Genomic DNA, 17,067 nt, shown 5'->3' on the forward strand with positions numbered 1-17,067 from the left:
TGAAATATTTAAACCCCACCTCAGAGTTCTCTTTGAAACAACATCTGATTTAATCTTATAAAAAGCTGGACACTGCACAGTGTTAATTACAGCTTAATTCAGCATAATGGTCACAGTTTTCAAAATTGGGTGCCAAGTTGGTTTAAATAGCATACTTCAAATTTTTATCCCCTATAGGTTATTTACCCCATGTAGTGCAGTTGGTTTAGTCAATTTAGATTTATCATTCAAACAATGATTAGGATCACATTTCACTGATACTTTTTAATGTCGTGTTACTTTTGATTATTTTTGCCATGAACAAACATCTAATCTATTTGTTCATGCTACTTATTCGTGACAATTCCACATAAGCTTTAATTTTAGAAACTCCTCAGTAGTGGTGTTCATCCATTTTAACTGATTTTCTATCAAAATAAGTGTTTAGATTGTTGCTATTCAAAGCAAGTTTGAAAAGTTATTGCATTTGCCTGACCAATAAGGGAAAAGCACCTACCACATGACTTTATTACAACTGGAAAACATATTCATTCTAGGCTGGTGACTCTGATTAAGTTTGTCCAAGTTAGATTCTTTGGCAATTCATGTAAAATGTTTCAACCATTTGTATTCATGACTGTGGGAAAATGACAAATCCCAAGGTACAACTATGTTCAGAAAACTATTAAATATCTCCTACCTGTGAGTTTCTAAAATACCTCAAATCCTGAAGCTTGGTTTGTTCCTCTGTTGTGAGAATATAGTGGAAGTGCATATTTCTATCTGGCTAAGACTGATTTTGATTGATGATCTATAAGTTTTATGTAATCTAACATTTATGGTGAAAGTACTGTTAAAGCATATTATTTCTTCTGTAGCAGATATAGTAAATGCAAATAAATATGTATGCAAACCTAGCTATAGTATATGCCGTGCCAAGGCAGCCAAAATAAGAAATGAAATGAACTGTCAGCAGAAGTTCGAACTGGAAGAAGGAGTAAACAAGAACAGCCCCCTCTGCCGTCAAAAAAAGAAATAACATCTCGAATGGGTTCTGAAATGTGCTGCAGTGGCCCATATTTATGGTATTTTTAATTTTTTCTACAAAGTACAATGCGTTTCTGACGGGTACATTTATAGTTTGCACACTGGGCTTTATTGTCTTAAGGTCCTAAGTCTGCATCTAATTTTCACAACCCGTAATTTCCACAGTTGTGTGCCTGCTGGGTTTTTATTCATTTATTTATTTAATTTGTTTTGTTTTTACAAAAGATGTGTGACACATTCAAACTACTTTGTCAATCCCTCCCTGCGTTGCTTTGGTTATATTCAGTACATTAATTAAATATGACATTTAACTATCAATCTGTTCTATCTACTCTACATCCTAAGGCCTCTACCCTAGTTTTTAACAATTCAACACTGCAACACATCCTTGGTAAATTTTTCCTCTTTCCTTCAAGAAGCAATCTTGCATCACTTGAATTAATTGTGCTCTTGTGTTCAAGCCGGAACATTTTAAGTTTTTTGTTTTCTTGGCACTGACAAGAAAGGGAAGCCTATCAGTTTTAGACAAAACACAAGGAAATGGCAACATTCCTTACCGAACTATATGTGCTGATATTATTTTATTTTGAGAATTTTTTTTCAGATGGGTTTTGTTGCTTTAGAAAATGAAATGAAATGTAATCAATGTAAGTCTTCAAAATGCATCTTATTCAAATTATGATTAATACAAAAATTTAATGTAATATCATGTAAAATAAAACAAAGTACTATCATATAAAATAAATATAATACACTCTCACTTTATGGTCACAAAGTCACTAATTGAACTTAAAAAAGCAAATAATGGGAAATAAGTAAATACAAGTTTTTGTAATAATTTGCAACAATTCTTTTAACCCTATGCATTGCATAGTTTTTTTTCTTGTATGAACTGACCACCACAGTCCTGATCTTATCCCTAAGGAAAGTCTTTAACATGTGCTGGGGACAACTTTATAGAGTGGTTCGACTCTCCCATTGTCACCGCAAGATCTCAGTCTAAAGTTAATGCAACTATTGGTGGAAATAAATGTTATGTCAAAACACAGGCTAAATGAATGCAAAGGCTGGCATTGGCTGTCTGAAAAAATTAGGTTGAGGACCGGACTCTAGTGGCTAATCTCTCACAAATTGAGCCTGGTGAATTTTGGCATTGTCATCCTGGGAAATGGACACAGAGATGTTTTCCAAGCCACACTGGATTAGGCAAATATACAACATGCAAGAAACATATTATTTACTGAAATACTGGTATTAATACATATTAATTATTCTTAAAATCCTACATATTTGCTTGTTTGAATTCAGATAGCCTTTTTTTTATTTATTTTTATTTTTATTTTGGCTAGGCAGTATATATGTAGAGAGCTATATTCATGATGTTCCTTACACTGTAATGTATTCTAAAAATCTTGCTTGTTCATCTGTTTCAGCAGAACCAGTATTATCACCATTGCTCTACATTTTCAAAGGTCTCTCAATGAAGAATTGTGCTTTCATTTTCTTTGTGCATATTAGACACCCCAGATGCTTAACCATTATAGAGTACACCACTCCTCCAATGTAGTTTCTTTCCTGTACTACTCCACTCTTTCCTCTTTACTCTCTTAGTTTACACAAAAACCTTTCCGTTTGTGCTGGACATGAGTTTAGGGAAATGTTAAGCCTAACGAATGTGAAGCTTCCCAAACAAACATTGGGCATGATTCATTTTAATCATGGAAATTTTCATTTCCAGCCTCAGAGCATGTGAACATCATGGAAAAAATGAGTATGATTTTCAAGCACACTGTCTTTTTCAAAGGCACATGTTGAGTACTCATGTTAAACAGTATATTCTAAAAATGAAATCACACCCAGTTTCCATTCCTTTGCATTCCAGCCATGAATACTGTATGCATTATGAGGCATTAGTCACTGCGGCATTGCAGCCATGGTTACTAGGTTCAGAATTTTAAAACAGCAGCCGTTGGTACGGGACACCCAGTACGATTTCAATCGACTTCATTGTTCACATAGATTGGTGAGTCAATGAAGCAACAAGGGAGGGTTAAACTGCGGCTGCTTCTGGCAGCTGGAACGGGGATTTGATACATGGTGAGCAGTTAGACCATTCTGAGGGCCAAAAACTTAAACATTGGGTCTTTTTTATTCCAGATTGTTAGTTAAATAGGCAAAAACGTGATTCTTGTTCATGTTGTTTAAACCTATTCTAAGATACTAATGGCAAATAGGTAATTGATGGTCTAACTGTAAATTATCATTGGTGGGGGAAAATAAAACTTAATGTTACAACAGCACTTTTGATCATAAAACTCATTTTTATTTTCGTAGCACTCGTGATGTTGGCAATTTATCATATTTGTAACAGATTTGCAGAAATACCAATGGTTGCATCTTTGGCTAGCCAGAGCAAATCTGGACACAATATGCGGCCACAGCTTTTGCTCTCATAACTAACATATAATCCTGACTCAGTATATGCATATTTTTATCCCCTAAAGCTTTGGATGTGCAGATTTGTTTGGTGCCAACTTTTTTTTGTCTGTAGGCTGCAACACCACAGGAAGAATCTTAAAATGCTGAAGTCAAATTCAAAACAGATATACCCCTCAGTGGCCAGAGAGAGAAAAGGGAAAAGACTATGGTAAAAAGGGGACTTTAGAAATGTGTTTTGCACATGCTGTGCACAGCTGCCAACCATCTCTGAAAATCTATTTCATCTGATTTAGAGTCTTCTTACCAGTTTGGAAACCAGCGCAATCAGATGATAAGCTGTGATCTACGTGAACATTCTGTCCCGTGGACGCTTTGCTTACAGTCCTATAGGGTCATCCTATTAGGACAGATGGTGCCTTTTTGAACCTCTCTCTCAGCTGAAAATCATTTAGATGTTTTGGTTCAGAAAAAATGCTGCTAAATGCATAAAATGGTTTTGTGTTCACCTTAGGTGCATTAGAATCTTGCAGTTCCTTTAAGACTAAGCTTTCTAAGACTAAGTTTGTGGTTTGTGCTTCTCAGTCTGTCCAGCTGGAACTAATCTGCAATCTGTGAATCATCTTTATTGACGGTCTGTGCCCACCTGGCCTTGTGTAAAACTATAGAAGACTACAGCTCGTGTTAAAGAAAAAGGGACTTAGACTCTCAAAGTCTAGTTATTGAAACTTGCTGAATGTGTAAGTTTTTTTGAGTTTATTTTAGAGCACACTAAAAGTAGAAGTAGTTCTTAGCTGGATGAACATTGTGAATCTTATGGGGCAAGCCAAAACTCCTTTGGTAAACAAGCTAGGTGTTTGCAAATGTTTGGCAATGATTGTCCTTGTTTACTTTTTATTTTCACTGGCTCTAGCGGATCATAGAAAGTCAGAACTAAAAACCTAATTCTACTTGACTCTCTGTCAGTGCAAAATGGTCAAACAACGCCTTCCCTATACTATATAGATTAAAATATAATATATAATATTTTATAGTCATAATGGCATTTAACTATAAACAAGTTTACAATGTCATTGCAATACATAATGCACAATATAGAAAAACATGCTTATTGCTGATTAAAGATTTAGATAAAGTGTATTTTTACAATTAAAAGAGCAGAGATCAACTAACAGTCTAGGAACTACAATAAAAGCATTTGGCTGTTGGCATTTGTTGAGGCAAAAGCTTTACCAAAACATTATGTGCACAAAAAAGCATTTGGCTATTGGCGTTTGTTGTGGCAAAAATTTTACCAAAAGTATGTGCACAAACATGTTGAATCAAACTCAAAGAATGTCAGAGTCTAGCGGTCAGAACACATGGACTGACATGAGACTCTGTATGTACACAGATGTATACACACATTTTCTTACATTATGCTGTATCTTTTTTAATATAAATGGAGAAAAAGACCAAAAATAACACCATGCATCACTCATAGTTTCATTTAGTATACTGCTAGCAGGCTGGTCTGTGATTCAGCATCCTCCATGACTAAGCAGAGGAAACTCTGATCAGGTACAGTTTTGGGAAATCCACAGAACTCTACACTATCCATCCAGTTACCCATGGAAATTCTTCGACAACAAATCACGTTTCCATGAAAAGGTAAATGGTGGTTTCAACCCACCATTAAAATTGTTACAATAAAAGCATGTAAGACAAGTGATATTTCCAACACTCGGATCAGTCCAGTGAACATTTTTGTGCCATTTTGCTGCTTTCAGAAATAAAAGGGAAAAAAACACTCTTTGTTTTTAATTGACTCTACATGCACAAGATGAATCATCCAAGATATGGGTTTACAGTGCAGAGCTTTTTGAAAAAGTAATTAAAAAGTAATGCTTTACTACGTTTAAAAAAGTAATCTAAAATTTTACATTTCTTAAAGTGGTCATTGGATGTGAGTCACTTTAGAAGTGTTGAATGTGTGTTGGAACTGTGTGTGCACATTCAGGCTATAATGATAAAAATCTACCCAGTGGTAGAAGAAATCTCTAGCATTAATTCTGATCATGGCCTTTTCTAAAAAACGAAAAACAATTTAATTTGTTGTAGGAGAAGTCACACTGCAAGATGGCCAAATCGTGGCTAAAATTGCACAGGGTGAGCAGGGTTAAGAGATTTAACTGTTTAGTTGTTGGATGTAATAATAAATATGGCAGTCATCATTTACTCCCAATATCTGAGCAGCTGAAGATGCAGAGGATTAACGTTACTTTCATTCTGAAGGGAATGCACCCATTCCCAAACTGCCTAAATGTGTCTGTGATCCAGCTTTATCTACAGAAGAAGTGAGGTTTTTATGAATCTTTGCAAACCGCCTTTCCTAATAATGTACTAGTTAAGCTAGCCACTTTTACAGCTGATGTTTACAGTTGACTGTGCAAAATCTTTCGCACATTCAGTGATTACAATGGCGAATGATGTCAAGTCAAGACAGCAACAATATGGTGGACGGCTTAAATATAGCAGCCCATGGAAACAGTTGCTAATGAGGCATCTATCTATATATCTATGTCAAAATGCTGACTGTTTCTTTACAGATCATTTAAGGACTATGTTATTCAGAAGGCAGGGCTTTGGATTGTCCATATTACGCAACCATATTATTCTACTGTGTTTTTTGCATCCCAATTCGCCTACTTATACTATGCCCTAAAAGGATGCTATGCTTGGTTATGTGCATTCCATAACTGTTTAAACTAACCTGTCAATCATCCTGTCACAGTTAACATCATCCATTTATCGTTTAATTTGATTTACTACTGTATTAGAGAGAAATAAAGAAGCACATTGTGGGTGTTTCATGCATTTGCATAATGTTTCATTTAAATGTTAATGTATCATTATAAAAGTTTACAGTGTTGCTGCAGATCAACATAATTAGGATAACATTAAATTAATATTTTTTAATCAGGTTAGTCATTCATTATTTATTACTCAGATTCCTTCCTTTATCTTAACACTTTTAATGTGTTTTTGTAGTTCTAATCATATCCTCATCCACCACACAATGTGTTGTGGGCAATATTAGCCATTAGAGCAGTGGTTCCCAACCTTTTCTTGTTTGAGGCACCCTTGGAAAGCCAAAAAGTTCAAAAGTTCCCGGCACCCTTATAAGGAAATAGATATTTAAAATCTCCGTAGCTTTTTTATTATTATTTATTTATTTATTTGTTTCATTTCGAGAGTTTGCATGCAACAACACCTCATACCTAGTCCTAGATGATATGAGAATACTGTTTACACTGATTCTGCCTTAATAAAAAAATTTTGTTGAAATTTTGGCGGCACCCTCAAAAGATCTCACGGCACCCCTTAGTGCCGCGGCACACTGGTTGGGAACCACTGCATTAGAGTGTGTACTGATCTGAACTTTGAATTCTAATGGGAACGAGAGAGGAGAGGTCAGCAGAGCTCTTTAGCATTTAAAGGTCTCAAACTCTGGAGGGCCACAGCTCTGCAAGATTTAGCTCCAACCAGCTCAAAATCACACCTGCTTAGAAGTTTCTAGTGACCCTAAAGACCTTGATTATCTGGATCAGGTGTGTTTTATTACGGTTGGAGCTAAACTGTGTAGAGGAATTGAGTTTGACACCAATGATTTAAAGCAACATGGCTTGAAAACAGAGCTGATTTTGATAGGAGAAAAGAGATATTTTCTACACTACCATTGAAAAAGTTTAACTGACATTGCATTTCAGACTTGTTTTACTATTATTATTCTTTTCTTTTCTTTTTTTTAAATGTCACTCTGACTGTTTTCTGACAACATGTTATACATGGCATACTCAAAATTAGCAAACAGGATTTATGTTCTGTGTCTGCACACATTAATAGTTCAATATAACAGTTGACCATGATGAAAGAGGAAAGCATTAAAAGGCAACAGGCTGTATTTCTCTAAAGATTCTCTAAGGCTACATCACTTCTCCATAATTTGCATTTGTAGTTCCTTTGATTTGACATTGATCTATTATAATTGCACACAGTGGAGCAGAATCTGTCAATGCATCTCTTATTTGTGAAGCAATCTCTGCAGTGAATTGATGCACTTCATCACTTTCGGTTTTATGGTGGTGTGACAAAACTCGATCTTCTACTCAGTTTTGATATGTGAATACACACTTGGAATTTGCAAAAATAAACACCTACAGGACCCTCAGGGTCTGAGAATGTAGATTATCTGGTGTGGTGAATCTCAATTCTAAGCATCATGTTTGAAGGTAACCAGCTCTGCTCATCACCTGCAGAGTACCATCCCAAGAGTAAAGTGTGCTGGTAGCAGACTAATGCTGTGGGGCTGTTTTTCAGAGGAAGGGACTAAGGGACTGATCAGAGTAGAAGGAACAATATAGAGATTGCCTTAAAGGAAACCTAGTCCAGAGCATTCAGAAACTCAGAATGGGTAGAAGGTTTACCTTCCAACAGGACAATGACCCTAAGCACACAGCAAGAGTGGTTTATAGACAACTTTGTGAATTCAAAGCAGTTTAACATAAGGCAGCAACATAAAAAAATAGAAAACAATTATACTTTTGCAAGGCACAGTAAACATGTTACTTATTATCTGAATGTGTTTTTTGATTGTGTTGCTATTGATGTAACTGATTTACACACCTTTGTGTGTGTTTTTTTATATAAGTGCAAAAAAAAAGATCTTTTTAGAATTGCAAACAGACGTCCCCATCCAGAACCATTTTTTCACGGTCATCTAAACAAAGCAAATTTTTTTTTATATACTTCTCATTTTATATTCCACACTGTTTTATACACTAAAGAGGCTTGCAAGGAAGTTCATATATTGTGTTTGTGATTATACCTTCGGTGGGTAGCCAAGTATACAAGTTAGGTTAGAGAAGTGTAAGGAAAAAAATAAAAACTTTGGTTTAGTTTGTTACATCACCTTCCCAATAAGGAACAGCCATACCAAATACGGCCTTGGGTCTGTTTCTCATTTAAGACCTCTCTCTCTTTCTCTCTCGCTCACTTTTTTCCCCTCTTTGTGCTTTTTCCTTCTTATGAAGAGGAAAGTAGGAGGCGTGGAAAAATTGGGTGGCTTTTCTCCAGGATTCTCTGAGTTGTGTGTTCTGTCCCAGGCTGGAGTGAGTGGCACTGCTCCTCTGGAGAGCACACGGTTAGCTCAACGGACGAGAGTCTCACAGTAGAGCTCCAGCGCGCGAGCTAATCAGCATCATCTCTACCTGCCCCATCCAGAACAGTTCACAGAAGGGAAATACCAGGAAGATAATGACCTAAGAGTTGTCTTTTTGCAGTTATTTGAAATTCCATAAAAAGACTGTGGAATACAGCACTGAATTCTGTATTCCAGAGGTAAGTTACTTTGTTATATATAAGTCATGCAAATATGTCTTTGTAAAATGAGTGTTTTAAGTTCATGGGTAAGACTGTACAAGATGGTGTGGGCTTTAGCGTATTTGTATGCATGCATTCTAAAACTGTGCCAAAATCCATTTTTACTAAAATATGCTGCGTATGCACCCGTTTTACCCTATAAAGTTTGGTTTGTTTGCATGACTTTTCCAATGCACGTAATGTGTAGGAGGTTTTGCTTCTTAATTATAGTTTTAATGTTAAGAATTCTATGGGTACACTAAATTCCAAAGCTTTGGGAAGAAGAGGGAATTTTTCTTACACCACAGGAAGAGGCATTGCAGAATAGGCAGAGCAAAGTGCTCTGATAAGTATAACACATGAGGAGGGGCTCTGTGCTAAAGGGTGTGTTAAGAGTGAAAAATTCAGCAGGAAAGTTTTTGAGACAACTGTTACAGTATGCAATCGTGCGTGTGTGATGTGCTTACATTTACCTTATATTATGTAAAAGTGTAAAATGCACAGAAGGATTTTATAATTTAGAAATTTTACAGAAGGATTGTTGTTGATTGATTGAGTTTTCGTCAAGATGATATCTAACATACCAGGATGAGAATAATACTGATTATGAGCTTGTTTAAACAGAGGCAAGAAGCAGAGCAAGTCAGGGAGCTCTGTTGTGCTTTTCTACCACTGTAGACATTATTCAAATCGCACCTTCTGTCCAGCACTGTAAAGGCAGGGTGATGTGAAACACTTTTTCCACTGTCCTTGCCAGATGGACAAAGAATGCTGGGAGAGTTTGAGCTGAGGCATTAAACTTAAGTGGAGCAGAACCAGATGTGGACCCTTGAAAACACCAGAAAATCTTAATCTATTGCAGTACTTTCCCATTGACTTGCATACATATAGGCAAACATATGTAATTGTCACCACTAACATGTACAGATTTATGCGGTGCTGATATGCATCTTTTAGGGTAAGATAAAGCATGAAAGTTTATACCTGCCCCAATGAAAAGCTGAGTGTGTGAGAGTGAGTGTGTGCATTAAATTGATCTGCTTTGAGAAAGATTGTCAGGGAGACACCGTTTTCTCAACTCAGTCCACTAGAGGACAATGTTGAGACGCCTTGTAATACTCACTTGTCGGTCGGGCATTGAAAAATGACTGAATCATTTATTTATTCTGTACAACTTTATTGAATGAAACAGCAAAATGATGCTGAAAATAACATAAAGAGATTTCTAGGATTTGAATACTCTTTTTCAAAAAATATATTTTTGCATTTTGCACTGGGATTTTTTTTCTTCTTTGGTTTAATTATATTTATTTGTTGCTTTATTTGCAGTGTGCATATCAGTAATTCAGTAATTCAGTTCACATGGCCAGTTTTTCATGTGGTTGTGCTTGCAGTTATTTCTAAGACACACCACTAGTTGGTACATCTTGTGCACATTATGACTACACGTTACATCACATGCTATAAATTTCATTGTAATACATTTAAATGTAATTTCGTTGTTTGCTGAAATTTGAGTATTTTTTAAGTATTAAGTATTTTTTCTGCAGCCAAATGAAATAAATACCAACTGAAACAATTTCAACTCATACAGTAATTTTGTGTAAGAACCTCTTTCTTTCTTTCTTTCTTTCTTTCTTTCTTTCTTTCTTTCTTTCTTTCTTTCTTTCTTAGGTTCTAGCTATTCCAGATGTGATTAATCTTTTTTATATATATATTGAAATTGTGAATTGAAAAAAGTGATGTCTACATAAAGTTCAATTTTATGTTGGTATTTATTTTGTTTATTAAATATTACATTTATTTATATTTCCTGGTCTTGTGCACAATAAATGTAATTGCATGTGTGTTTCTGTGAATTGTGGCGACTTTCTATAGGCTTCTATGACAGTATTATTTGGCATCCCTTAACCTAACCCTAAACCTACCCCTTAAAAACCCTGTTTGAATTGTTACACTTTCAGATAAACATCATTTACATAATTTTCAGATAAACATCATTGGTTTCCCTCATGAGGACCGCAGACCAGTCAAGTTTTACTATCCTTGTGGGACAATGTAGCATAAACAAGTACACACACACATTTGTTTTCTTGTTGAATATGAAAATGTTAACACTTCATGCCGAATCTAAAGAGTAGTTTACATTTTCTGTTATATGCATATGTATATGTATGTAGAATCAGAACAAGACATGATTGTCAAAGGACAGATTAGGTTGTTCTACGCTGTTCTTTTTTACTTTGTAAACATTTAAAAAACAAATAATAAAAATTTTAATTTGTCAGAAGTGTAAGAGCAAAACATGCAAAAATGCCTTTAAAATTGTATGTATATATATATATATATATATATATATATATATATATATATATATATATATATATAGATATGCTTTTTGTTTATTATATATTTTTTTTAATCATATTTGCATTTGTGGTCACATGGCAACCAACTGCCAAAACTAATGAATTTGTACTATGACTCAATGCATCCAACAACTCTGAGACTGATGTGATGGAAACATGTTCTTTTCCTGTAGTCTTCCACTCTGAAAGTTTTTACAATATAACCTTTCAGTGTGATTCTGAGCTCAACAGGGAGGGGACATTCTGTGTTGTGGTGTGTTGTCTGTCTGCATGTTATGGCATTTTTGTTTGTGTCCAGTACTCTGATGCTTTTTTTTCTGACTGTGGACTGTGTAGTATTTAGTGGCTTTTACTGGCAAGTGAGGACAGTTGATGTGGGAAGAAAACCTTTTAAAATCCTGAAATCTGACAGCTGTGTGGATTTGGCTCATGGGGTGGAAACAGGTCACATAAATCTCACTGTGCTGCCAAAACTTTCCTCTCCTCCTAAAAATAAGTGCTGAGGTATTTCAGAGAATGTTTATGTTGTATTTTATGAGATAAGATGAGAACACAAACAACCCAGTAAGGGACTATAATTAGAATATTGATCGTTTGACACCTATAATTTGATAGCAAAACATTAGTAAACTGTGCAATGTTGTTTCACATCTGTGGACAGTCATATGTGTGAGTGCCATTAAAATTTTTAAAGTTTTGTCTGAAATAAAGGGATGTTATGTGATGTTATGTTTACTATATATTTTCCCAAAACCTTAAAATCTGTTTTCTCGTCTTTTTTTCCAGCAGTGTATTCCTAAGCTTTTGGGGACAATGGGGAAGAGCCGGTTGTTACTGTATGCCCTCTGGGGTATAATGATTTTTGGCCTATTCCAAAAGCTTGAAGCTCAGGATGGTAAGTTTAGTCCATCTTCTCTCTCTTTCTCTTTCTCTCTCTCTCTCTCTCTCTCTCTCTCTCTCTCTCTCTCTCTCTCCTTCTTCTTTACTGTGTTATTTCGCCTTGACTTTGAGGAGAATTTATAATGTGTCTTTTACCTCATCTTTGATAAGGTATCTTTGCAGTGTTCTATTGTTCAATATTATGCTTAATTACATCTACTTGTGCAATAGAAAGTAATAATATGAGTGTTTTCAGAAGACCCCCATCAGTGCTGGTCACTTATGTTAAAGACAGTGAAGAGAAACAGTTACAGTTTATGTAAAAGGAAATAACTGATTTAAATACCTAGCTACTCAGAGCAGTATGCTGTTCAGTTCAGAACTCCTAATGAACAAAAACAATTCAACAGCTAACTGAATTTTAAGTTTGCACCACCAATCCTAAAAGGTCTCAAGAACTACTGTGAGCGTCGGGAATGGCCACAGCCAGTTAAAATTGACTATGGGTAATTCATGAAACAAAAATAATCAAATTAACAATTCCCTCACTGTTAACATGACTAGTTTTGTTACAGTCACATTTTCTGCATGCTGTGACTCCTGCTGTTTTTAATGCATTTGCACAAATAGACATATAATAATGGATTTTAGATGCAACAGAATTTCAAAACTTCCATCCATCCCACTGTGTCTTTGTCTCTCTGCCATTATCCATTCACTTATTTATCCATCCATTCCTCTACTAAAGTCTTACAAAAAAATAAAAAAATAAAATTAGTTTCACTCCCAAAATGTTGCCTAAATTCTTTAGTTGTCATATAACTGATTTATGTCTTAGAGATCATCAGCATCTGATGATGGCTAACCACCCAGCACAGCTTATGTCTTGAGAGCTTTATGTCTGAATCTTATGTGTTTGTGTGCTGACTGTCTTTATTGTGTAACCATTTAAGTAAAAAAAGGTGTTTCTCCACATTTAATACAGTGATGAATCCATATGTTCTCATCTTTGATTAGTTTTTTTAAACAAAAGACATACAGTATTTCACAGAATTTCAACAATAAAGACTAAACATAAACTGGATGTAAACATTTTTGTAGGCTTGCCTTTAGCCATGAGTAGTGTAGTGTTTCAAAATGATGCCAAACTCCACGTTTAGCAGATCATTGTATGCATTTCGTCTGCAAAATAAAGCTAAACCTATTGATGACTCATCTATAACATTAATGTTCCTCCCTTAATATAATCTGCAGTCGATTATCAAGGACCATATCATGGATCACATTTGTCACATAAAGCTTATAGACTGTTTAAACATTTTGTTTCAGTAGATACTGTTATCACAAGAAATAAATCTCTGTTTGTTAAGTGATTTCCTGGAGTCTTTAAAAATCAAATACGTGAAAAATGATAGTACAGTTGAAAAAAAAGTGACAGTAAACCATTTCTGAATAGGTGCAAAGATGAGACAGAAGGCTCATGACTGGTGCTGTTATCACTGAATACTGTAACATGAGTCTGCATGGTCTGACTGAACACAAGAAGATGAAAAGATTCAATTGCCTAGGAAGCCCCCAGAGGGCCCGAAAACACATAAACAGCACAGAATCTTTGTAATGTACATCCAATTACTCTAAATACACTGTACATTAAAACCCCACAGCTTAATTCTACACTATTTGGATAAATGAGAAAGTTGCAGAGCATCTTCCTTGGTTCAGCAGACATGCAGTATAATGTGTTTGTGTTGTGTTTTTATGATGGATTGTAATTATCCATGATTATGTTTTATGCTTGCACCCCTCCCCTTTCACCCTCCCTCTTTCCTTTTTTTAACCCACACGTTTTGCATTATATTTTGTTTGTCTCTCTGTCCTCTCTCCACTTCCCTTCAAAGCCCCTGCGCCAGCCGACCTTGTACTCTTAATTGACGGATCAGAGAACGTTGGAGCTGCCAACTTCCCCCTCTTCCGCGATTTGGCTGTCCAAGTGATTGAGGGACTTGCCGTGGGCAGGGATGCAATCCGTGTAGCCATCGTGCTTTATGGTGCCGACCCTGACATTCAGTTCTATCTCAATAGCTATGACAACAAACAGAGTGTCCTCAGTGCTATCCGGGGTCTTAAGTACCCTGGCACTTATGAGGCAAATCTGGGGGCCGCTTTGGAGGAGGTGGCAGACAGTCTATTGGGCCAAGATGCAGGAGGCAGGGCTGAGGAAGGGGTACCCCAGGTGCTGGTGGTGATAAGTGCGGGGAAGTCCAGTGATGATGTCAGTGAGGGCGAAAGGGTCCTAAAGCAGGCCAGTGTGTACACCTTTGGCATTGCTGTGGGTGATTCTGCTACTGCCCAACTGGAAGCTATTGCTACAGACAAAAGCTTTGTTCTGCCCGCTCCTGATGTCAGAACAGTGGCAGGCATGGGTGACCAGATACTGCCATACATTAATGGGGTCGCACAGCGCTCCATTATGATTGAAACAGATTTCACAGAAGGTATGTAATTAACGTATGAGGGGATTCCATAGCGAAACTGAAGAGCGGGAAATAATAACAGTACATTATCAGGGACGTGGACATTTAAACAACAACAAAAAAAATTAAAAATGGTTTTAGTATTCTGTTTTTTGGTTTTTTTTCAGATATTTTGAAATATATTTTTTTGACTGGTATTTTCTACCTGGTTTCATGGCTTAAACATACATTGGTGCACTTTTTAGTACATATCACTGCAGTTTCCAAAAGAAATTAACACTAAAAGCAGTAAAACTCTGACACATTTTATTGCTTTTCACACAAATGTACAGAGTTTTGATTAATAAAGCTTAATGTTTGCACAGTTACTTGAAGAATATTAAGTTATGACTTGTGATTTGAAAACTGATACTGTTGAACGTTAGCATCACACATATCCAGCTTTATATTTGTGGGTTTTCATTGGCGGTGGGTTCCTTCGTTCCTTCCTGTTAGGTAGATTTAGGGTTAGATTTGGCGTAGGGCATATTTCCAACATAATAGAACATTAACTTTTAGTAACAGTCCACCGACATTTCAATTCTGAACTGTTGCAATACATACCTATATCAACTTCATAAAAATGTGCTAGTGTTCAAGTTGATCCAGTGTTTTAGCACCACTCAGTGGACATTTCACTTTGAAACTACATACAAATAGTGTTGCACAAAAAGTGCACAGAGATATATATTTTTATGAGACCAGGTTGGGTATTTTAGAGGCAACACTTATACACCAGTGCTGTAAACTAGCAGTTCAAATCTTGGTCTTGGGGACCCACTACTCTGCATATTTTGTGTCTCCCTTTTTTAGCACACCTGATTGAGTTCATTATCTCATCAAGTTGGAGCTCCATGAACTGCAAAGATTGTGTCAGAAAAGAGATACAAAATATGTAGAGCAGTGGGGTCCCCAGGACCAGGATTAAAAAACAGTGCTGTAAAAAAAAATGCTGTTTTATGGCATATACGATTTATCTATGACATCTTTATGTCAAGTAAAAGAATGGTTAAAGATAATACATTGTATTTGTAAAACAACTTGTATAATTGTTTAAATAAATATGAGATCCATTTTAGATTACCTGCTTTTGGTAGGAATTTGCAGAAGTACTAAGTAGAATTATTCTTTTTTTTCCCCTTTTTAGCTTTGGCTGTTGGGAAGAGAGATATCATTTTCCTCATTGACAGTAGCATGGGTACCATCGTAATCAATGCAGTGCGAGAATTCATCAAAAGGTTCATTGACACCATGCCAATTGGTCCTGATCAGGTGCAGGTCGGAGTGGCCATGTTTTCCACAACCCCAAGAATGGAGATCAATCTCAACTCATTCAGTTCAAAGGAATCACTAATCTCTGCCCTCGCAAAAATAAAACCCAAATCTTCTGTTGAAGTCAACATTGGTGCTGCCTTGGATTATGTGAGGAACAACATGATCACAGCTGAGAGTGGGAGTCGCATTCGAGATCAAGTGCCACAGCTTGTGTTGCTCCTAACCAGTAAAAAATCCAAAGACAGTGTCCAACAGCAAGCTGATGCCCTTCGTCAAATGGGTGTTCTGACTCTGGCTGCAGGCTCCAGGGCTGCTGATGAGGCTGAGCTCAAGCAAATAGCTTTTGATGAAAGTGTGGTTTTCATGCTGAAGGACTTCAGGATCTTACTGCGCAACCCCAAAGAAATTATCTCCCCTCTCTCTACATTGTCTGGTATTGTTGTAACAGAGGGTCCAACTGAAACAGGTAATCTTTAGAGTTCCATAAACATACTCTATTTGTTTATTAAAATCAGACTGTATTGTTTATATTACATATAATGATGAATATTTAAATTAATAACATCAATTTAAGGGAGCACAGGGTACAACCTAACACTTTTTGATGTTCTCAGTATGTATAACTGTACCCAAGGCTGAGAACATAATTTTTATTTATATTAATTTTAGACTTTTCTTGCACAAATATGTCATTTTGCTTCAGAATTATAGTGTATACATTTTTCTTTATTTATATCCACAAAATGGAAGTGAAATTTGACAAAGTGCCCTGTAGGTACACAGTAAGGCACATTCTAACATTATATCTGAGAGCTTAAAATGTAATCTAAACTAATGCAAATATAATTAATAATAAATTAAATAAAAAATTAAATGATTAACTTTTTCAAATAAAATAATAGTGTTTTTAATTAATAAAAATAATGTTTCAATGTTTCCTGTCTGTTGAACTGGAGCTATGCTATGCTAAAAGTGCTATCGCCTGACCTTGAGATTGACTGATTAGATTCCAAAAGGTAAAACTAAAAAAGGGGAAATAGATAAAAGTATAAAAAATATACTTTTTTTTTTTTTTTTTGCTTTTGTAACTTGTAATTAGCATGAATTTGGTCATGCTAGCATTTGTAAAAAATATGTAAACCCTGTGTTAGTTTGTTCCCTCCACTACC

General features: G+C 35.8%; 1 protein-coding gene across 9 annotated transcripts in view; it reads left to right on the plus strand.

Moving 5' to 3' along the window:
* The first annotated feature begins 8,593 nt into the window (after positions 1 to 8,593).
* The window catches only part of LOC122351698 (collagen alpha-3(VI) chain-like), an 88,313-nt gene continuing 79,839 nt past the window's right edge, over positions 8,594 to 17,067 (plus strand). For 4 of the 9 annotated variants that reach the window (XM_043248955.1, XM_043248960.1, XM_043248959.1 and 1 more), the window contains exons 1-4: positions 8,594 to 8,841; positions 12,018 to 12,126; positions 14,009 to 14,605; positions 15,771 to 16,364. In XM_043248955.1, coding sequence (XP_043104890.1) covers positions 12,045 to 12,126; positions 14,009 to 14,605; positions 15,771 to 16,364 — 1,273 coding nt within the window. In that variant the 5' untranslated portion in view covers positions 8,594 to 8,841; positions 12,018 to 12,044. The remainder of the gene's footprint in view (positions 8,842 to 12,017; positions 12,127 to 14,008; positions 14,606 to 15,770; positions 16,365 to 17,067) is intronic. The other 5 variants (XM_043248961.1, XM_043248964.1, XM_043248957.1 and 2 more) reach the window with 4 other exon arrangements.

Source organism: Puntigrus tetrazona, chromosome 9 (genome assembly GCF_018831695.1).
Source record: "Puntigrus tetrazona isolate hp1 chromosome 9, ASM1883169v1, whole genome shotgun sequence".
Classification (NCBI taxonomy): Eukaryota; Metazoa; Chordata; class Actinopteri; order Cypriniformes; family Cyprinidae; genus Puntigrus; species Puntigrus tetrazona.